At 42.2% G+C, this 23051-nt stretch overlaps 3 protein-coding genes across 3 annotated transcripts; all 3 read left to right on the top strand.

Annotated features, from left to right (window-relative positions):
- The first annotated feature begins 534 nt into the window (after positions 1–534).
- Positions 535–1460, top strand: LOC134188189 (uncharacterized). Its single transcript, XM_062656392.1, has one exon. The coding sequence runs from the start codon at positions 545–547 to the stop codon at positions 1289–1291; it is 747 nt and encodes a 248-aa protein (XP_062512376.1). The 5' UTR covers positions 535–544; the 3' UTR covers positions 1292–1460.
- An 8245-nt stretch (positions 1461–9705) lies between these two features.
- On the top strand, positions 9706–15005 carry LOC134187741 (signal peptidase complex catalytic subunit SEC11A-like). Its single transcript, XM_062655888.1, has 5 exons — positions 9706–9775; positions 9850–9959; positions 11032–11301; positions 12485–12542; positions 14745–15005. Exons 1-5 carry the CDS (start codon positions 9725–9727, stop codon positions 14793–14795), a joined length of 540 nt encoding a protein of 179 aa, XP_062511872.1. The 5' UTR covers positions 9706–9724; the 3' UTR covers positions 14796–15005.
- A 969-nt stretch (positions 15006–15974) lies between these two features.
- LOC134187839 (uncharacterized) lies at positions 15975–22943 on the top strand. Its single transcript, XM_062656003.1, has 6 exons — positions 15975–16004; positions 16066–16112; positions 16169–16315; positions 16375–16497; positions 19933–20172; positions 20234–22943. The coding sequence occupies exons 1-6, from the start codon at positions 15985–15987 to the stop codon at positions 22801–22803; spliced, it is 3147 nt and encodes a 1048-aa protein (XP_062511987.1). The 5' UTR covers positions 15975–15984; the 3' UTR covers positions 22804–22943.
- The last annotated feature ends 108 nt before the right edge of the window (positions 22944–23051 follow it).

The raw sequence follows: 23051 nt of genomic DNA, 5'->3' as shown, positions 1-23051 counted from the left end.
TTAATTATTTATAGCTAGACTCACGTGTCCATATTTGGCAGTGACAACACAAGTGCAGTCTGAAATGAAAGTCTATAGTCATTGAGTTAGAGTTAGAATTCCAAATTAACTAAAACTTAAAGTTGGCTCCTGATTTATAATTATTGTAAATATCGCATGGATAGCGGTTTATAGATAAAAGTTACAATTCTGGCATTAAAAATTAAAGAAAGTAATATTACAGCGGCATTTCCTTCCCGCGTACGCAATGGACATCCGGGTGTTTATCTCTTTCCTTTAGCTACGTAACAGCTGACCCTTGAGTTCTGCTGATTCCGATTTGCTAACATGTTTGCGCGAGAACTGGTAGAATACGAAGGCGACAATGCGTGCATGGATGCATTCGAGAGGAAATTGCATGTCGTACAGGAAGTTTCAAAATGTTTCAACACAGCGGACTAGAGACTCCTCAGTATTTCACAACCTTTCGACATACGTTCTGTATACAGCGTATATAAAGTTACACCACTTCAGTCTGAGCCAGTGACAGTCGCGGAGCTTCGATATGCTACCAATTTTCTTCCTGCTATTTGTCAGTCCCGCTGTTGGACTACAGTGCTTGCATAGCATTTGTTCTATGGATGAAACAGAAGTGGGAAAATGTCGTTCTTCTCATCCTCAAGATGGAGTAAAGGCAGACTGTTCACAAGGGTCTCGTTGCGGACTGAAAATAAGAATCACAAATCAAACAAATGGAGTTCATGACTTTCACTACGACCACGCTAAACCTACTTCGAACCCGGAGGCTACAGTTGGTACTTTTGCAATAGCAAATATGGAAATAGTGAGTACGTATCGCGTATTCTACGAGAGACTCTGTGTAAATGACCCGAGCCATTGCCACGAGAAATGGGACTGCAATATTACAATGAACGGGGAGAGAGACTGCCGTCAAACGAGCTGCTGTAGCACACCACTTTGCAACGGAAATCCTTTTGTTCTCGACAATTCGCTCCTCGGTCGGTTCGTCAACGGAGATAATTTGGATGAGAACGCGACAGTGCCTACTGTGAGTGGTCGCTTCGGTCGTACAGCCGACGTTCAACATTTGACGCCATCGAAAAGCGGCGATATCAACGGTGATAACTCGACAGCGTCTACCGTGAGTGGTCGCTTCGCTCGCACAACTGTCGTTCAAGATTTGACGCCATCGAAAAGTGGTGATATCAACAGATCTAGTGCTCTTGTCTATGTGTCTGATAGTCTAGCTATTGCACTTTTGTTGTCTATGCAACTTCTGCTAATTAGGTAATTAATGAATATAAAGTTGTGAGACTCTTTATCAATAATCTAAAACTGCAACTTTGCTACTTTTTGATTACTGACCGACTTTGCTCTATCATATCTCTTACATAAATTATTCTAATTGAGCACCAATGTTTTATTTCTTTGTATACAAATACTGGAGTGTGTATTTTGCGCAGGCGTTTCTATGGTGGCATTCAGGTCTGTTTCGTTGCAATCAGCAATTTTGTATTTGCATTTCTATATGTGTATGCAACTTTGATATTAATTAAACTGGAAAAGGGCGATTTGCATAAACTCTAGAAGAATTAGCGCAAACATCTGATCGTTTATAAATAATTTCTAAGCAGTATTTTTTATTAATTAACAAACAGTTAATATTTGTATTGGCAAATCCGTAGTCTCAATCATGCATCATGTGTCGTATAGATCGCAGGTTACCTTGCTGTTGACAACTTAGATCTTTGGTTTGTCTAAAATTAATTATACTCTACCCTCCCACAAATTTGAAGTTCTAGGCTATGCTTAATAAGTTTCAATCTACAGTGCGTAACGCGCGCTACCTTCAATGCAACAGATGATGATCACGTGTTGCCGACATATTCTATTCAGGTATTAAAAGATGTGTAGCAAAACTGCATTTCTCTACCTGCAAATGTTATTAAATCTATCTCTATTAATTAATCAGTTCTCGTTGGCTCATATTAATATTAATATGGCGCACATCATGTCATTCGTAATTAATTATGCATGATTGTAGAGGTGTACCGCCCACGTTCTCATTTGTTGTCAATCGATTTCCTGCACGTCGGTTGGTCAAGTTAGACGCTTTTTCTTTGACCCATTCGCTCACCACCAGACTCTCGTGTGCGATATCCAAATGGTTCGACGTCAGTCGACGGTGGAACAGCTTGAGCAGGAGCGAGCCGTTGTAGGCGAGCTCCAGCGCGGAGAAGACAAAGCAGGTCAACAGAAGACTCGAAACCAGATGCATCTTCGACGATCTTGCACAATCGATGAGAATTTCTAGATTGCACAATACAAATCTAGACGCAATGCAATGCATGCACAGTCTGCACTCAACAGACGACAGAGAGCATGTGCAATTTGTGTTAAAAAAAGCGCCTTACTCTGCAAGGCCTGCCTTTCTTTCAAGCTGCAGTAAACAGGCTTTGCAATGATCCCTCTTTCTGCCGAGTGGTTTTAGTCACTGGCTGATCATGCAGTGTTGGGTGCACGTGGTAGACAGCAAGCCCGTACGCAGGCTGCGCAATGCTATATCGTGCAATGCTCTAACGCGCGCAACACTATATCGTGCGCGTGCGCATACGTTATTGGAACCCATTCCCTGCTTTTAAGGGCAGTTACCACACGGCGATCTCACTTCCGACGGTATATTTGACGCAGTTGACGCGCTTCTCGTCGGCTGGGCTGAGATATCAAATGACAAGTGGAACATGCTAGGATAGCCCAGCCGACGAGTGAAACTACTAGGCTAGCCCAGCCGAGGAAATTTGACACAATTTACGCGTGCTACGTCTATGGGCTAGGAGGAGAACGTGCATGTAATATGATTTTGCAGCCCGTCGACGGAATTATGACACACTTGACGCGTGTCGTCGGCTGGGTTGAGATGCAAATTAGTTGTGGAAACATGATATCTTAGCCATCCAACGAGTTAGCGCAGCCCAGCCGACGGAATTATGACACACATCACGCGCCATACTTGGGCTGGGGGTGGATTTCGCGTACGGCGATGGTGGACCATTTATTAATTAAAAGTGGTGTTGACGTGTGATCTGAATTTACGTTCTGCAATATTCGTTTATCCGGGGCACTTTAACTGTCCTCTTGTACCCTGTTATGAATCGCACCTGAACACTTCGTGTCATTTTGACTAATACCATCCTGACACGCGTCGCCCTGCAGCAATGCCTGATATTAAAAAAATGCTTGTTCTTTTGTCATGTGTACACTTCAAAGCAGCCTTAATTGTGTATGTAATTATGTCAACTAAGGGAACCATGTAGACGTTGGGTAGCGCAGAAATTCTAGATTCAGCGTTGCAAGTTACTCAGTCGAATGTGTACATGTCATTGCCTCAACGAAACACCAAGGAGCTGCGGGGGTTTATACAAACCCCCTGAACCCCCTGAACCCCTCTCTTTACGGGCTTGAAGCGACGCTTGCCATCAATGACCAATGGAGTTTTTGCGTTTATTAGCATCTCCACGGCGAGTGCTCTGTCGTTTGAAGTCTTAGACTTTGACTCGTAATCAACATTTGTCTACAAGAACTGTGAGAACTAGTTTAGAGTTGAAAGTCAAGGATTGTGAAATAGACAATGCAAACTGCAGCGGCGTAGCCTTGTCCACAGAGACTAGAGCCTAGCTGAGATATGCAAAGAGTCGCGGAGTTTAGCCTTTTAATTAGTACAAACACAAACGACATTCAACCCAAAAGCAGTCCGGAGCTCCAGTCAAAATGAGGATTCACATCGATTTTGCAGGACCATTATTCGAAGTCTATAAATTCTAATGTCGGTTTCAAACTCTGTTCGCAGTGCTCATTGCAGTCTTTTATTTATTACAAACGCAAACGACAGTCAACCCAAAATCCGAATCCAAGACCTGAGGTCCAGTTAAACTAGTACTGGACCTCATGGATGCCACACGGAGATGTATTATATATATATATATATATGTATACCATATTCGTTTCAAACAATGTTGTACTTATATACCAATCGTCAGAACAGACTGATTCATCACGTGAACACAGTTTATATCGTTAATAATCATTTTGCTCAAATTGTGTTCCTATTAAACTTATGTAATTAACCACTTAGATATATGTGCATGTATAATTGCCCAAATTTGTTTACTATACCAGTCACCAGTCCTAGGAGTTATAATGTCACTAGAAAACAGTCATCAATGTAATTTAACATCATGCAGTATCACTCGATTATTCATTAATAAACTGGAAGTTACAGAAAAACTTGTCCAAGTTATTGTTAGTAAGTTGCGGTTCGATCTTATATAACTTATATAAAATCAAGTTGGTTGATACTAACAACATTGATATGATCACTAAACAGGAAATTTTAGTAGCACAGATTACTCTTACTACACATGCACTGCTGTGTAGAGACTTCAGTGACAGTAAGTGACTTGCACTCTTCTGTGTAAATATTGTGTGCTGACCGCTTTTGAAGAACAGTTAAAACGCTGTGTTGGGTAATTACCAGCACTCTGTGATATTTTCGCAAAAATTAGGTCGCAAAATTTGAGTGTTTGGTGTAGACTTTCAAATTAAAAAAAATGGGTTGGCAAAAAAATTTGTTACAGTACACGAGTCTAGAATTAATTTCATTGCTTGTAAAAAATTTAAATATTTGTAGTTAGTTAGCCTCACGAGTCAATATACTTGGCAAATACAAAGGTGCTGTCTGAAATGAAAGTATAGTCATTGAGTTAGAATTGTGTTTGTGTGTGTGTGTGTGTGTGTGTGTGTGTGTGTGTGTGTGTGTGTGTGTGTGTGTGTGTGTGTGTGTGTGTGTGTGTGTGTGTGTGTGTGTGTTACTAAGCTGGCTGGCTAGATTCATCGCATAGTTAGCTACAACTTAGAAAGCTGGCTTCTTAATTAATTTTCTTTAATTTTTAAATGCCAAGGTGCACGGGAATTGCAACTTTCATCTTCAAACCGCTAACAATGTGATACATATAATATCACATTCTTTCCGGCGCATACGCAGTGGACATCCGGGTGTTTGTCGCTTCCCGATACTTGCTAGCTAGACACCTTAGGCATCATACAGCTGACCCTTGAGTTCTGCTGATACCGATTTGCTGGCATGTCTGCGCAAGAACTGTATAATAAAAAGGCGTCAATGAATGGCTGCAATCTAGAGGAAATTGCATGCCGTCTAGTTACAAAATATTTCAACAGAACGGAATCTAGACTCCTCAAAGTTTCACAACAGGTCCTTTCGACATACGTTCTGTACAACTTATATAAAGCTACGCCACTTCAGTCTGAGCCAGTGACAGTCGGAGCTTCGATATGGCAGCCATTTTCTTTCTGCTTTTTGTCAGTCCCGTAATAGGACTACAGTGCTTGCATAGCAGTTGTTCTATGGATGAAACAGAATTGGGAAAATGTCATCTTCAAGATGAAATTATAACAAACTGTTCGCAAGGGTCTCGTTGCGGACGGAAAATAAGAATCACAAGCCAAACAGAACTAAGACTTATTGGCGTACCTGGCTTGTTGTCTGATGCACCTACTTCGAGTGGAGTTTCCATTCCAGAGGAGTATACGGAAAAAGTAAGTACGTATCGTGTATTTTATGAAAGACTATGTGTGGATGACACAACTCGATGCCATGCAAACTGGAACTGCTCTATGATGGACGGGAAGAGAGACTGTCGTCAGACGCTTTGCTGCAATGCATCGCTTTGCAACAGGAATACTCCTGTTTTCGACAATTCGCTTCTCGAACGTTTCGTCAACGGTGACAATCTCAATGTGAACCCGACAGTTCCTACCGCTAGTGAATCCGAAGTAACTGTCAACAGATCTAGTGCTCTTGCTCACATGCTTAGTAGTATGATTATTGCTCTTTCTGTGTTCTATGCAACGTTGGCTAGATTGTACGTGTAAATAGGTGTCTAGCAAAATGTCTAGGTCTCCACTATTACACAGCAAATGTGTTTCTGTTGACTTTGCTCTACTAGCTATGAATGGTGTTTTGTTTTCTACGTATTAGTAGACTGTATCCGAGCACGTGTGTGTGGTCGTATGCAGCTTTTCGTTGCAATTAGCAATTTCTTGTTTACATAGTTAATTAAACAACACGATTGACAGAAATGCACGTTGGATAGCAGAGCTTGTAAAAACCAACAAAATATTTCGATCACTTGTTTAATTTTTGAATTGTTTTGTTAGCAGAAAATTACAAAAGTGATTGTTTTATTAAATAATTGTCGTTTCATGTGTTGGCCAAACTATAATCTCAATGTTTTGGCAATTCTTGCGTCACAAGGAGCAGCAAAGTGCCAGTCTCTAGAGTGTCGTCTAGTTACATAGAGACGACACAAAGTCTAAACTTGACCAGCATACACTGCCCGCCCACAGATGTCATTTCTTTATGTCAATTAGGCCATGCTTTAAAATAGTAATAAATTTCGATTTTATTAGTTTGGATGTAGTGGGCATGTGTAATTGTCATGCGTAACGCGCGCTTTCGAGTGCATCAGATTTAATTTTGATCTATTTTTAGACTAGACAGTAGTGTTACAGCAAACCTGCATTGATTTCAGGTTTAGATACTGCTACATCTATTGTATACGTTAATCCACGTTTGTTGTCAGTGTCGATGAATGCATTGTGGAAACGAGAATTGTGGAAGCGAAAACAGGATGCGTGCAGGTCTACCGCCCCCGTCCTCATTGTTGTCGATCGTTTTCCTGCACATCGATTGACTAATTAGGTCGGGTAATCTTTCTTCCACCCATTCGCTCATGACCAGAGTCTCGTTTGCGAGATCTAGATCTGAATGGTCCGACGTCAGGCGACGATGGAACAGCTTGAGCAAGACCGAGCCGTTGTAGGCGAGCTCTAGCGCGGAGCAGACAAAGCAGATCAACATAAGACTCGAAACCAGACGCATCCTCGACGATCTTGCACAGTCGATGAGATTTTCTAGACTGCACAATGAAAAACGCAATGACATGCCCAGTCTGACTCAACAGACGACAGAGAACATTGTGCAAAAAGTGCCTCACTCTAGATCTGCAAGGCCGGCCTTTCTTTCAAGTGGGCCAAGCTGCAGTAAACAGGCTTTGCAATGATCCCTCTTTTTGCCCAGTGGTTTGGTCACTGGCTGGATGCTAACCGCTAGACGTAAACAGGGTACTGGCCTAATTAATTAGTAGGCATGTGTATATGATACTGTACCGTACACGTACCAGATATGGGCTGTTGAATCCTAGACATGCAGGAGAGACTAGGTGAGAAACTGAAACGTTAGTGAGTGTGTGAGGTATGCATACCAAGATTACCACAACTGACGTGACACAAGCCACAGGTCAAGGAAGGGTTTGGCTACGCGAGGCTAATCTGCACCTCCGTAACATCTTGAAATTTCTTGAATCTACTCCAAACATATATATATATATATATACACATTTTACAACATCATTATTAAAAAATTTTATTTGCAGTTTGTATGCATGTCAACTGCACATTTTGGTACAGCCTTACCCGAACACGTTGGCTATTGTACATGTCACGTGACAGCACTAATTTTATGCGATCACACATTTACATGGCTTCGAACTTTCAAACCAGATAACGTATTGAGCCTCCTTTCAGTCTCTGCAGAGCTAACTTGAACCTGGAAGTGACTAGAAGAGTAATATCGAACGCCTATATTTACATTCACACTCTGGTATTCGACACGCCTTTGCCCCGCCTCTGTGTTTGTGGCATTGCGGAAACGGGAAAAGACCGGGAAGTCGGCAGATCCATGACGGTGCACCTAGAGACTAAAACACTTCTATTCATAAGCATTTGGAGGTCACCCCAAGCGTGATACTGCAACGATTTTTAGTTCTATCTGCATGTACTTTTTTGCTGCAAATCCGGAAACGACCGGCATGTTACTATTAGGTAAGCTCTCTGAACAAAGGTAAAACAAAGGTTTAAAGCAGGAACCGGTCTCTCAACGAGATGGATAGGAGAGATTCCATCCCTCCGGCATTAAACCGCTACATCCGCTTACTTTGCCTTATATGGGTAAAGGTGCAATGTTTGGGTTACACCTCTTTACCAAATATGGTAACCTGGGTACACTGCAAGGCTGCCAACGCGTCTGTTGTGTACAAGTGTGAACCTGGATCACGTCGTGTAGTTACGATACAGGAGACATGACGACAAAACAACCACCGCATCTTGGCTCTTCACAAGCCGAAACCCGCAATCTAGAGGCCTTCAGTTGCCACATCTATTCACAACGTTCACTGTGTAAAGAAACAGAAATCTCTAGTAAAAAATTACGTTCTGTACAAGTGATCCTGAGTTCTACGACGTCTGTACAAAGTATCACGCTCTGAAAGCGTAAAGATCAGCACGCAAACTCGCAATCTCGACCCGAACGCTAACACTCTCGTTCTCATTCCGATGGCAGTCGTTGCGCGATTCCGCTGCTCTTGTTGCTTGCACGAGGCCTCGCTCTGACGCACCCGTCTGCTCCTCGTGCAACTGTGACGTTGTTTCGTGTCTTAGACGACCGCCCATCCGCTTGAGGATGACCGCTCCGTCGTAGGCGAACTCCAGGGCGACGATCACCATGTGGATCAGCAGGAGTCTCGACAGCAGACGCATCCTTGCACGCGAACACTTTCCAGCACGACGTCGGGACGGCGATCTCTGATGCCTGTGCGGGTTGAGCAACGGACGTTCCGTCTAGCTGGTCAACCCAGAAATGACGTTTCCTACCGGGTACTTCCGATATATATCCGTGTTGTATGCGTGTCTATGTATGGTACCCATATCAACGCCCACTGACCTGCCTACTGTGTGCACAAATGCCTAACTGTCATGGTAACTTCTACTGATCTTGCACATACTACTGTACAGTGTACGCACCAAATGTGGGCACCTGCATGCATGTGGGCTTGTAATTTATCCATCGATCTCAAGTGGAGTCCGACCTCTTTCAGGCATTTTCTATGATTACGTGACCCCGCCTACTGGGTGTATCAATCATTGCCCTGCTACTCTGTTGCTGCACTTGAAGGTATCACTTGCTGAGTTGGCTTCTACAAGCAAAGCTGCATAGTTTACCAAGTCGCAGACCGACGTTAACAGTGACTACAGAAGAGATGAGACTCGATCTGATTCACAAGTCGATGACGTATATAGGTGTGAAAGAATTTTTCGTTCAGCTGCAGTTTTGCCTCTAAGATATTGTGATACCTATTGCAGCTAGTAGATAACAGAATGTCAGACGTATTGTGCGCTTTTCATTGCTGTAAAAATACTTCCGTGCTTTTTGCTTCTCATACAACTAGTAGCTATTCTGTGATTGGTCAGGTGTATCTAATGTAAATAAGTAATAAATAATATATAATTTATTATTATTTTACAAAACATTATTTATCTGTAATCGTAAATCATTTTTAACAATCTCTATTTATAATAAATAATATAATTAAATTATTTAACTATTTTGCCACTTTTTTCAAACTCACTTATGGTATCAAACATATCATCTGCTAATTCCTATAATTTAAATTAATTTTAAATTGTTAAATTTCTTTATTTTAATAATTATTAATTTTTTAAATTTAATAGCAAATCAACATTAGTATTTGCGCAGCCGATCAGGAAACGTGCGGTCTGGCCTACAAAGTCATTAACATCAACGAGCAGCATGGACATTTCCAGCTATTTCGATGAAGTTCGACGTATGAACAAGCGCCAGGTGTCTGTTTCGTTTCGTTACCGAGTCTACCACTATTCGCGTCTCTGGTGTATTACCTCGTGCGTTTCTTTCAGTTGTATTACCAAGTACTCAATTTTGGTATGATCGTCTCGTCTGCACTCATGATATGGAAGGGACTGATGGTTGTAACGCACAGCGAGAGTCCCATCGTTGTCGTGCTCAGGTAAGCCGATCTCCTGACTATCCCAGGGTGGGGATGCTGCTTAGTGAGTAACATAATTAATTAATTAATTAATTAGTACACGGTGGTAAACAGGTTACAAAAATTGGATTGACAACATAATGACTTTACTTTCCTCATCAAATGAAATAAATTTTATCAATGAGTTTTATTAATCAATTTTATGTTAATAAGTTTTATGAAATTTGGTAAATAGGTAATAGATTTGGATACTTTGTGTATATTTAAAACTTTTAATTAATATTGCTTATTAATAAAAATTAATATCATTGATGTTTATTTATATTAACAATTTTCTTTTTATTGTATTGCTTCAAGGACGTAGCTGCGGGTCCAGTTGGTTCGGTTTTAACTGGAGCATTTTTCGATATTTTTACTTTAACCAGCGGACCATTGCTGGCAACTTCCGGAATAGGACATAACTGATTAAATAAATTTTTATTTAAGTACTTTGAGACAGTCTCATATCAAGTGCCTGCGGACCCACAGATCAGAACGCATACTGCTCATAGACAGATTGTGTTGCTTCTGTCACATCCCTCTAATGCCTCATATTTAACCCTGTGCTGCATCATACTCTGCACGGACTCAATTCATGGTTTTATGCGTACCTGGTCGACTTATCACTGCGACGTCGATGATCTTCAAGACATTGCATTCTGTCACTACATTACTATGTAACACAAGAAAATTATCTTATCTGTCAGTCTGCGCATGTGCGTCTGAGCGTGTTACCTAGTTTTCAACCAGACCGCTTCCAAACTGCCAGCTACATACATGTGCTTATATTTGTTTTGAAAAATGTACAATTTTGTTAAATAAGTTTGATTTCATTTGATATCAAATAAGAACATTTTCAATAAGTTTAGGCAATTCTAAATTAAAGTTTATGTTTTTATATATTTTATTTATTTATTTTATTGTTATTGTGTTTGTCTCTTTGATATCAATTTTTTAAAATAATTGAAAAATTACTTTATTCAGTAAGTAATTTTAAGTAAACAAGAAGCATGTTTCTTGAGATGTTTTCGGTAAATCAAATTTTTTTGTTTAGTGGCAGTATGGAGCCGGCATTCTTTCGTGGTGATCTTCTTTTTCTTACAAACTATCAGGATGATCCATTACAGGCAGGGGAGGTTGTCGTCTTCAAGGTTGAAGGTCGCGAGATTCCGATTGTGCATCGAATTATCAAGCTGCATGAACAGAAGGATGGACAGATGAAGTTTCTGACGAAGGGAGATAATAATCAGGTGGACGACAGGGGACTGTATGCAAGCGGACAGATGTGGCTAAAGAGGAAAGATGTTGTAGGACGAGCGAGAGGGTAAGATAAATCGTATCTGTCTGTCTGTCTGTCTGTCTGTCTGTCTGTCCGTCTGTCTATCTGTTTTTCTGTGTCAACGGTAGTATGTTTTCATAAATCGGAATTATTATGTCTGGTTGTCTGTCTGTCTCTCTGTCTGGTTGTCTGTCTGTCTGTCTGTCTGGTTGTTGGTCTATCTGTCTGTCTGTCTTGTTGTATGTCTGTCTGTCTGTCTGTCTGGTTGCCTGTCTGTCTGTCTGTCTGTCTGTCTGTTTTTCTGTGTCAATGGAAGTATATTTTCATAAATTGGAACTATTATGTCTTTTTGTCTGTCTGTTTGTCAGTCTCTCTGGTTGTTGGTCTGTCTGTCTGGTTGTTTGTCTGTCTGTCTGGTTGTTTGTCTGTCTGTCTGTCTGTGTCTGTCTGTCTGTCTGTCTGTCAATACATGTCTGTCTGTCTCTGGCTGGCTGGTGGGCTGGCTGGCGGGCTGTCAAATCTTCATAATCTTTTATACATCAAAGCTAATACATGTGAAAAACTAAAGTAACAGGTGTCACAACTACAACTACAGATTACACAAACATCGAGACTCTTGCCAGCTTTCTGTCCATGTGTTACTCTGACATCTCAAAGCCAACATCAAGGCATTGCAACGCTGACAGGCATTTTCTCCAATGAGTCTTAATTAAAATCTGTTGTATTGTTTTTCCTTCTTCATCTCTATATACTGTTAGCAAAGTCTCCTGACTCATCAAAGTGCTAAGAAAATTTGTGGAATAAGGGCATGAGTGTACTCTTCGATAAACTACTTTTTGGAATGTTTGTTACGTTTGATATCTTCTCTCCTTGCTGCAGCTCCATTCATCTGTCTGTCTGTCTAGGTGTTTGTCTAGGTGTTTGTCAATTATTGAATCTGCTATTTTCTCTGCATGTTTGCTTGTTTATTCATCTGTTTGTTTATTTGTTTGTATTTGTTTGTGCATTTCTCTTCTCTGTGTGCCTACTGAGTAACCTCGTCTCTAGACTCTCTCGCACTACTCTTGTCTGGAGACGAGGTTACCTTCTGAGACGTATGAATGGTTTTGATAGGGTATTGCTGCAATCAGTTACTAACTAGATTCCTATAGTTGAATCTATGTCATTGCATGTCAGTGTGATGTCACGCATAATTTATTAAATTATGTGTCACAATCCTGTCTTTCAGGTTTCTACCATACATAGGGATGGTTACTATTATTATGAATGACTATCCAAGTTTCAAGGTTAGTCTGCTGATTCAATGGTCTTATTCTATCCTTAAGCTCTAGTATTACAATGAATTTAATGCTAAGGCACGAAGTAAAGGCAAAGAACACGAATCAGTCAGACAGAATGCACATATCATATACCGTGTTTACACTGGCACAGATGACCAAGCCAGCACAGCTCGGTTATCAAACTGAACTGGCATGGTTTGACTCGGTTCGGCTTGGTTTCAAACAACAGTGTAAAACATTACCGTTCTAACCATGCCATCTTGGTTTATCTCACATGGGCAATTGAATTCTCAGTATTGTCCCACATACATATACATGTGTTAAGATGATGTGGATGGACAAAGAAATTAGGCCATACCGAAAATATTGTCAAGTTTGGATAATCTGACCGACCGTCACTTCCAGAGAGTTTTTCTTGACATTTTTATTATATTTTTATATTTTATTCTAAATAATAAGTTAACCTGAAGTGGCCTTGCAATGCAGTGTGGACGCGCCAGCTTTGTTGATGTCAAGTACTACTATTTTGTTCCGCTAGTATGCCTGCCGTATGCGTCACGGTAACAGAGGGTCCACTTTGTCTGGTAAATGGTAAAGCGCTGAGAGTTGATGAGAGCCACATGCTGGAGAGCGTACTGACGGAAGTGTGTGGGACGGCGAGCGTTTACGATGTTGAACACATGAAGAACTTGTGCAAAGCTGGATCTATGGACTGATTTCATGCAGATCCATCAGATGATGTAGGGCTTCATATGGAAGACGGTTTTTCTTCTTTGCCGTTCGAAGCAAGTCTAGTGAGGTCGCTGTTGAAGCCACTGTACATTGGTCACCGTCTGTCTACGAGGTGTTGATGTCATCAGCAGGAGAACAGCGATTGCCGGAAGCACCTCGTACAGGGGCTGGAGGTGGACATACATCAGGGAAAACTCTGAAGAAAAAAGTTAAAAAATACGACCGACCGACCGCATTTTTTAAGAGAATGTTACCCGAACTTGACAATTTTTTGGTGTGGCCTTATGAGACTAGTTTTACTGTGGGGTGAGGATGAAATGCAAATCCAGGGATCGTGTACAGAATGCACATGTAGACACTATGAGGGTTATCCATGGGAATTAGTAATAGCATGCTGGCAAAGTTTCTGCCAGTCACTTCTAGTTAACCACGCCTATTTAGTTAGTCACGCCTACTTTTTCATATACTTGCTGTACATGAGTGCGGGCGGCTCTATGTACTGGCTCTGAACTGATACCGTCTAACATGCACCAATAGAAAGTTTCTAGACGTGACTGATGTGACTACAAAGCTGAGTGACTATCTCATGTGAGGATGTTTAGTTTAGTGTTAGAAGCGTGACAGTGTGACATGACATCTTTACAGTTTTTATTATGTTTTTTGGTTATTAATATATGATCCTCGTGTACTCTCAGAATACTTATTATTCCCGGATACTCCCAGCTTTACGTTGCAGGTTGTGCTGTCGTGTACCGTACTGAACTGTACTGTGCTGTACTGTCCTGTACTGTACTGTACTGTACTGTACTGTACTGTACTGTACTGTCCTGTCTTGTAGTGTACTGTACTGGACTGGACTGGACTGGACTGTGCCGTGCTGTGCTGTACTGTACTGAACTGTACTGTGCTGTGCGGTACTGTATTGTACTGTACTGTACTGTACTGTACTGTGCTGTGCTGTGCTGTGCTGTGCTGTGCTGTGCTGTGCTGTGCTGTAGTGTAAAGATATGCCTTCCTGGTTTAAAATCAAACGGGTTGAAGAATGTAATGTGTCAAACATCGCCAGACTAAATTTAGCTCAGTTCAGCACTGCCAATAAATACATGGTAATGAAGAGTCGTGTTTGCTTGGATTCTAGGCATTAGAGTGCTAGCATGATGATCTAGAGGATCTCCTTGTATGAGTAGAGGTCACCAAATTAGATAATCAATATTATCAGTGACAGTACACTAGGGTATACAGACTTACTGTGACGTCATGTAGCAACCAATTATGAGCAAACTCGTTCGTGCATGTCTCTGTGAAATGCTTAGTCAATTTAATTGATATTTTAAACACGCGCACACAGCTGACAAAATAACTCAGTTTGTTGTGCTTTAACAGTGATAGTACACACATTGATGGTAAACATGACTAAATGTTTGTAAACTTATACACTGCTAAACTTCTGATATTTGTTGTTTGTTCTTGTTGCAGTATGTGTTGCTGATTGGTCTTGGGTGCTTTGTTCTTCTCAACAGAGAATAGCTGATACTATATGACTGTGTATGTAGAGTTACAGATGTGCCACATTGACTGAGTTTGCTGCGACTACAGCTCGTTTTCATTGTATGGATTTTTCAGACAGAAAATGAACGTTGTCGACATTTGTGTTGGTTGTGGTGGCTCTTGTCATGTGACTGTTTAGTGATGGGATTTTGACATTGATTTAATTTAAAGTCAATGAGGTTTAGAGTACTCGTGGAATGTGAACCAAGACACACACACACACACACACACACACACACACACACACACACACACACACACACACACACACACACACACACACACACCGGCGTGTCAATGAACAGGCAACAGGGAAATGATGATTTATAATAAAACTTACTTTGTGAAGTTGAGCTCTAGACTGGCGACTTCCCACTTCTCACAAGATGTCAATTATCCGGGCTCTCGTATCCGGGAGTTGGGACGCAAATGGCTGTCGATTCTGCAAGCGTTCAACTGAGGTTATTTAGACAGCAGGAAATCGTTTACGTTGACGACGATTTTCTTGGTGCTGGATTGTTCAGCGAGGTCTATCGATGTCGGTTGACGAACTCTAACGAAGTAGCGGTCAAAGTTTTTGACCCTTCGCACGAAAGGTAGTTAGTTGTACATGATATCGCAAACTCGTCTACACTTGTAGATACCAGTCTTACGTGTGCGATTGTGTTTGCAGTGCAAAGGCTGTTCTTCGTGAAGTAGCTATACTGCAACGTCTCACTGATTGCCCGTATATCGTTCATGTCTTGGGCGTGTGCGTCGACCCTAGACATTATGCGATTGTTATGGAATATGTGGAGTATGGAAATTTAGAAAATATGTTACTGTTTGGAGTAGACAAGCATCCAGTCATCAATCAATGGAAATGTCGCGTTCGCATGGCTCTAGAAATTGCCAAAGGAATGGACTATTTACACAGTCTGCACCCACCGATTATTCACAGAAACTTGAAGACAGCAAGTGTTTTGGTAGGTCACAACTACTGCTGTAAAGTGAGATACAATTTGTTGTTGACAGTGTAAAGCCATCTATGAAACTATTGACTTTGTAGATCACAAGTTATGGGCTGGCAAACCTACACGGTTTTTCAACAGAAAGAGTAGGCATTCAACGAGCGATGCCATTTGTTGCACCTGAAATATTTGTCGCAAGAACCAAGAAGGGGAAAGAAATGAAAGTCGATGTTTATTCGTAAGTCATTTCTATGATATTATATGACTGTTTGTTGGAAAGATCAACTGTTGTATTATAGATATGCAATGATTCTGTGGCAGCTTAAAGAAATGAAGCGACCCTATGGTTGTACATGTTTTGTTGGTTTATTATTGATATGTTGATATTGGTTCCATTTATAGGTACCGTTTCATCTGCTGACATACGAGTCAATGTCCTGTCTGGCTGTAGACCTTTCCTAAGTGATGATGATGACTGCATAGAGGGATATAGAGAGATCATCATACGTTGCTGGGATAACCAACCTGATTGCAGGCTACACTTCAAAGGTAAATGGATTTAGGTCAATTGTTGTACATAGTAAGTTCATTGCAGTGGTGTTTACTAGAAATTATAATCATGTTGGATGGAATTATGAGACGAATGTCTTCAGGTCATTCTGTGAATGCAAGTGAAGATATAGCTAGTAGTGGCAGCGACATTCCCATCGCAAGTAAAGAGGCATTATCTGGTAAAGTTTAAATCTTGTTGTGTCTGTTTCTGGGCTGTTGGTTGGTTCAGTCAGTCAGGTGATGGGTGATGGGTTGGGTGTTGGTCAGTGGTGGATGGTTAGGTGGGTGTAAAGTTAGATTGTTAGGTGGATGTAAAAGTTAGGTGGTTAGGTGGGTGTGTAGTTAGGTGCATGTGTAGTTAGGTGCATGGTTATGTGGGTGTACAGTTGAGTGCATGGTGAGGTGGGTTGTGGTGAGGTGGGTGTGTAGTTAGGTGGGTAAGTAGTTAGGTGGGTAAGTAGTTAGGTGGGGAGTAAGGTGGGTAAATAGTTAGGTGGGTAAATAGTTAGGTGGGTGGGTAGTTAGATGAGTGAGTAGTTAGATGAGTGAGTAGTTAGATGAGTGAGTAGTTAGATTAGTGAGTAGTTAGGTGAGTGAGTAGTTGAGTGCTTAGGTGGGTGTTGTTGGGTGATTAAGTGGGTATGTAGTTAGGTGGTTGCATAGTTAGGTGGTTGCGTAGTTAGGTGGTTGCGTAGTTAGGTGGTTGCATATTTAGGTGGTTAGTGGGTACATAGCTGGGTGGTTCAATGCATAGTTAGGTAGTTTGGTGCATGGGTAAATAGATTGGTGGGTATGTAGTTACGTGGTTAGGTGGGTACATAGATAGGTGGGTACATAGATAGGTGGTATTTGGGTTGTAGTTAGGTGGTTAGGTTGGTGTATAGTTAGGTGGGTCTTAGTTAGAGGGTCTATAGTTAGGTGAGTGTTTGGTTAGGTGGGAGTATTATTAGGTGGGTAATATTATAATTACCCGAGGCCTGGGTGGAGGGTATAGTAGTCGTTCGATGACCGTACGACCCATTGACCGTATATATAGTTGGTTAGCGGAGATGCAAATGAAGCTATTCCGACCAATAGACGAGAAGTGGTGTCATTACTGACCAATAGATGAACATGATGTCATCATAAGGCTCCACCTCGCTTTATTTGGTAGCTGCTAACGAGAATTTGGCCATCGGGCATTCGTCCTGTACATGGTATTTAGTTCTTTGCTTTAAGGGTTTGGCACATACATTTGTACGTGTATGTTTCCCCAACAACAACCAGGGCGAGGTGTGTAGCTGTACCTGACTTGTAACATTTTGCTTGTTCCACAGTGTTTCTGCATAGTGGTTCTGCAGTCTGCCAGCTTGAATTTTGGGTGTGCGTGGCTGAGCGGTCGTGGTGTGGTTGCAACGATCACTAGTGTCGTCTTCAACAGAAATTTGGCGTTGACGGGAATTTGCGAAGGAGAACGTGCATTGTCCATGACAGCGTCTGTTTGTGGGACAAAGCGGATCGGCCGACCTGTAAGTACGCTAGTGCGTCTCTATTCATTTCTGTTTTACGGTATCCAAAGTCAGAGCGAAGAGACGCCTAGCTAATCTACATGTGCACGTGCATGTTTTCCCACATTGATGTTTTGGCTCTGGGGTCACCTCATTACAACAGTAGGCGACGTCTAGCTAGAGAAGTCGCACAAACAACAAGACGCCTAGAGAAGCTGCACAAAGAACGAGACTTTTACATTCTTGTGAGCTGGAAAATTGGTGGTGAACTGCTTGTTTGGTCTCCATTTGTAACCTAGGTTTCCCACCAACAAACAGAACAATGATCACGCCGTTACTTCATCATGTAAGGCGAAGATTGCCAGCCGGCCTAGCGTCGAGGCTCTCCGACTTGTAACATTTGGCTTGTTCCATCATTTGGAAACAACTATATTTGTAACATGCATTTAGAAACAACGCCTAAAACCGGCCATAGTTACGACCTCAAAAGCTGCACAAACAATCACCTGCACAAAGAACCGACGAGCGAAGGTTGTAAAAAATAGAAGCAAGGTCCTATGGGACGTTGGCTGACGGACTGCGTAGCTACCCGTTGTACACGGTAGCAGCCAGTCACGTAACTTACCTCAAGGTCGACCTTTGCCATTTCAATAATGCTTCTTATTTATTACCCACATCATACCATTCTGTCATACGATTTTGTCATAGCGTGACTAATTTACCTTCAAGGTGCATACCGGCGGAGGGTTTGCACTTCAAGTGCTTCTTCATTAGGTCAGTAATAAATAGGTTGGTCTATAATTTGGTGGGTCTAATATTAGGTGGGTGTCTTAGGTAGGTGTATTAGGTAAGTGTATTAGGTAGGTGTATTAGGTAGGTGTATTAGGTAGGTGTATTAGGTAGGTGTATTATTAGGTGCGTTATTATTAGGTTGGTGAGTGGATACGTAGTCAGGTGGGCGAGTTGTCAGGTGGGCGATTGGTCAGGTGGGCGATTGGTCTGGTGGGCGATTGGTCAGGTGGGGGATTGGTCAGGTGGGCGAGTGGTCAGGTGGGCGAGTGGTCAGGTGGGCGAGTGGTCAGGTGGGCGAGTGGTCAGGTGGGCGAGTGGTCAGGTGGGCGAGTGGTCAGGTGGGCGAGTGGTCAGGTGGGCGAGTGGTCAGGTGGGCGAGTTGTCAGGTGGGCGGTGGTCAGCTGGACGAGTGAGTGGTCAGGTGGCTGAGTGGTCAGGTGGGCGATTGGTCAGGTGGGCAATTTGTCAAGTGGGCGATTTGTCAAGTGGGCGATTTGTCAAGTGGGCGATTTGTCAAGTGGGCGATTGGTCAGTTGGCTGATTGGTCAGGTAGGTAGTTAGTGGTCAGGTGGGTGAATATAATGGTCAGGTGGGTGAATATAATGGTCAGGTGGGTGAATATAATGGTCAGGTGGGTGAATATAATGGTCAGGTGGGTGAATATAATGGTCAGGTGGGTGAATATAATGGTCAGGTGGGTGAATATAATGGTCAGGTCGGAAGTGTGGTCAGGGTGATTGGTCAGGTGGGTGATGGTTGGGTGGGTGATGGTTGGGTGGGTGATGGTTGGGTGGGTGATGGTTGGGTGGGTGATTGGTCGGGTGGGTGATTGGTCGGGTGGGTGCATGGTCGGGTGGGTGGATGGTCGGGTGGGTGGATGGTCGGGTGGGTGGATGGTCGGGTGGGTGGATGGTCGGGTGGGTGGATGGTCGGGTGGGTGGCTGGTCGGGTGGGTGGCTGGTCGGGTGGGTGGGTGGCTGGTCGGGTGGGTGGGTGGTCGGGTGGGTGGGTGGTCGGGTGGGTGGGTGGTCGGGTGGGTGGGTGGTCGGGTGGGTGGGTGGTCGGGTGGGTGGGTGGTCGGGTGGGTCCATGGTCACGCGGGATCATGGTCAGTCAGGTGGGTATAACCATAGTCAGTTGGTTAGGTGGTTAGTTGTGTGTGTAGTTAAGTGGTTAGGTGTGTACACAGTTAGGTTGATGTGTAAGAACGTGATTGTGTAGCTAGGTGAATATGTAGTTAGGTGGGTGTTAGGTTTTTGTAGATTTGAAAGAGGGTTCCATGTTACTTATAAAAGCTTGTACCCTTCCATTGAAGTAGTCTGTTGTTTGTTTTAGAATCTCCTGAGGATCGGTGGCTGAAATTAGAGGCCAAATCATTATCTGGTCAACCCATTGAATTGAAAGCAAAAGCATCTCATACAATTGCTGCTTTGAAGCATCAACTTCCATCTCAACAAGACTCGTTATCATGGGATTATTTGCTGTTGCACAATGGGAAGCAACTACATGATGAGCAAACATTGGCTGATGCAGGATTAACTGATGGAACAAGACTGAGTTTTGTTCTTTGTCCTCGTGAGTGTGCTTTGTCACTTTGGTGGTTACATTATACGGATTGTATGTGTCAAATGTGTAGGTGCAGTGACAAGCATGGGATCTGATGTTGGTGAGCTGTTTGTTCAAGCATTACAACAAGGATCAGTTGAAATTGTTCGAATCAAGATTGTTATTGTTGGCAGAGACAGAACAGGCAAGACGTCTTTTAAGCGATCTCTGCTCAATGAGAAGTTTCAGCCAATTCAGCCGAGCACATCTGTGGCAAAGGCAGAACTGGCAGTTTGTGAAGCATCTAACTGGAGACGTGTGAGTGACAAAGACCGTGAGTTTTTAGACAGACAAATAGCTAGAGCAGCAATACATGCAGAACATAATGCTAGTGCAAGGAGTTCAGGTAGTGAAGATGAGAGCAAGAGTGTCAACACTAAAGTAGATCAGTCAGAGACGGCGATGCACAGTAATGATGACAAGCAATCTACAGCAAATGATAGTAGTGAAATTGGAACAAGCTATGACAGACTGAATGAAGCACTCACTCCAAATGATGATAATGAAAGTAACAAGTCCACAGATGAATTTGATGAAGCAGTTGCTCTAAACGAAACAATTGCTCGTGTTATGAAGCAGTTTCAAGGAGACCCTGTCCTTTTGAAGCAGGAAGATACAAAGCTTCACATTGCCATGTGGGATTTGGGAGGTCAAGAACCACTTCTTCCTGGTCAAGGGCAAGCCATCACACCTGGATGCATTGTTTTCATTGTTTTTAATGCAGCTGAGCCTCTAGATGAGGAGGCCAAGTCTTTCTACCTTCATTCGGTTGACTCAGAACCAATTCCAATACATAATTTTTGGATAGAGAAGAACTGTGATGCTGTGTCGTTATGGGCATCTGTAACTTCCTTGGTAGGTGAGCATCACAGTTCTGACCTTCGGTCTTTTCCACTCTTGACTGATTACATTGGCAAGTCAATGAATTGTGCTTCACCAGTCATGTTCCTGATTGGAACACATGCTAAAGATATCGACGAAAAGATGATAAAGAAACAGAATGAATTTCTCTCAAAACTGTTTCATAGAAAGGCATTTAAGAAGCACATCATTAGACCAACCACCCAACCTCATGATTGGTTCTTTTGTGTAGAAAATTCAGTGTCTGACCCTGACAGTCCCAATGAGGATCCAGGTGTGACAATTGTAAAACAACTCATTGAAAAGATGGCATGCGATTTGTCACCCAAACCTTTAATCCCTGCCACTTGGTCAGTACTGGAGAAAATTCTTGATGCACTAGAAGGAAAGTTGGGCAGTGCTTTGTCCAACGTTAAAGTTATCATGCCCTTTGCCAATCGATTGTGTCGTATGTCAAAAGAGAGAGAACTCTGTGCTGCTTTGTCATACTTAGATGAGGCTGGATCAGTAATTTTCCCTCAGAGGAGCAGGAAGCTAAAGAATATAGTTGTCACTAATCCACGCTGGCTTTTTAACGTCTTCTCGATAGTGGCATCAGTTTGTTATCCTTCTCCCTTGTTGAGTGAAGCTTGGGAGCAAGCACAGGAAACAGGAATTGTTTCTTGGGATCTCATTGATCATCGCCTGAAAGAAGTAGGAGTAAAGCAAGAAGAATATGCCATTGTTCTGAATCTCTTAAACTGTTTCTTCATTCTCTGTTCGAAACCTGGTTCATTTGCTGGAGCAGTTTCTTATCAAACTGACTACTTTGTTCCTTGCCTACTAAATTTTGTGCATGAAGGTCCATTTGCAGCTGCTAGTCCAGCTATTCCAGAAATGCCTAAGCCATTGTCACTCATTGTTTCTTCGTGTAAAATTGACTTTATTCCCGAACAGTTGCATTTTAAGTTGATGACGTGCTGCATTGAGAAGTACCAAGAAAATAACGAACCGATCTTGGCACGCAATTATTCTGTATATCAAGTTCAGAAAGGTGTCAAGTTGGAACTGATTTATCATTCAAAGAAATATATTATTGTCACTATTGTCACGCAAAAGTCATGTCGCGAAATTGCACCTATCTGTACAGATATTCGTCGGTTTATCACTGAAACCTTGGATGAAGTGAAGAAACCAGGATTGTCCCAACTTCAACTGTCACTGAATATTCAACTTTCTGGACCAACTGTACCTGTTGATCCCAACAGGTTGGTGTGCATAGACGAGTACAAGGCAAATGAGAACAGATCACTTAGAAGAAACATAAACAGGCGTTTTGTCGAATTAAGTCACAGCGAGAAAGTTGGATTAGACTGTTGGTTTTACGATCAGGACGATGATGTAATCAGACAAACGTCACAACGTACATTGGAATTGGAAGCGAATAGCAAATGTACCGACAAGGAGATTGTGTCTGTAGCTTTCAATGTTTCTACTCGCTGGGTGAAGCTTGTTTCTCTTCTCGAACCTACGGTTTTCTCGGTATACAAGATAGATGAGATAGAGCAAGAACACCGAGGTATTTTTATGCGAGCTCGAAAGGCACTAACCATGTGGACAAGCCATTTTGGTAACGAAGCCAGCCGACAGTTACTGATAAATGCTATGTGTGACAAGCGTGTGGGTTGCAGACTTGAAGCAAACTCTGCTTTTGGCGAGCAATTGGTAACATATGTTAGCCCGCCTTGTATTGTTATATAGGTCTGCTATTTTTATGAAATTTGAACAATATCTGATGTACATTGTTTTATTTCAATACACTTCAAGTCTTGTTTGAATTACTTGACTTAATGTTGCTACATGATGTTCAATCAAACCACTTGCATTCATCATCTGTAACAAAAATCTCAACCCGTGTGATTTGCATTCCTAGCAGAATTGTTGCAAAGGCTCAAGAGACGGTAGAAGATTTCTCAGATATTCGAAGTCTAGCTGTATGTGGAAAAGAC

Source organism: Corticium candelabrum, chromosome 12 (genome assembly GCF_963422355.1).
Source record: "Corticium candelabrum chromosome 12, ooCorCand1.1, whole genome shotgun sequence".
NCBI lineage: Eukaryota > Metazoa > Porifera > Homoscleromorpha > Homosclerophorida > Plakinidae > Corticium > Corticium candelabrum.
The sequence above is the reverse complement of the archived record's forward strand: the minus strand, read 5'-3'. Positions and strand labels throughout refer to the sequence as shown.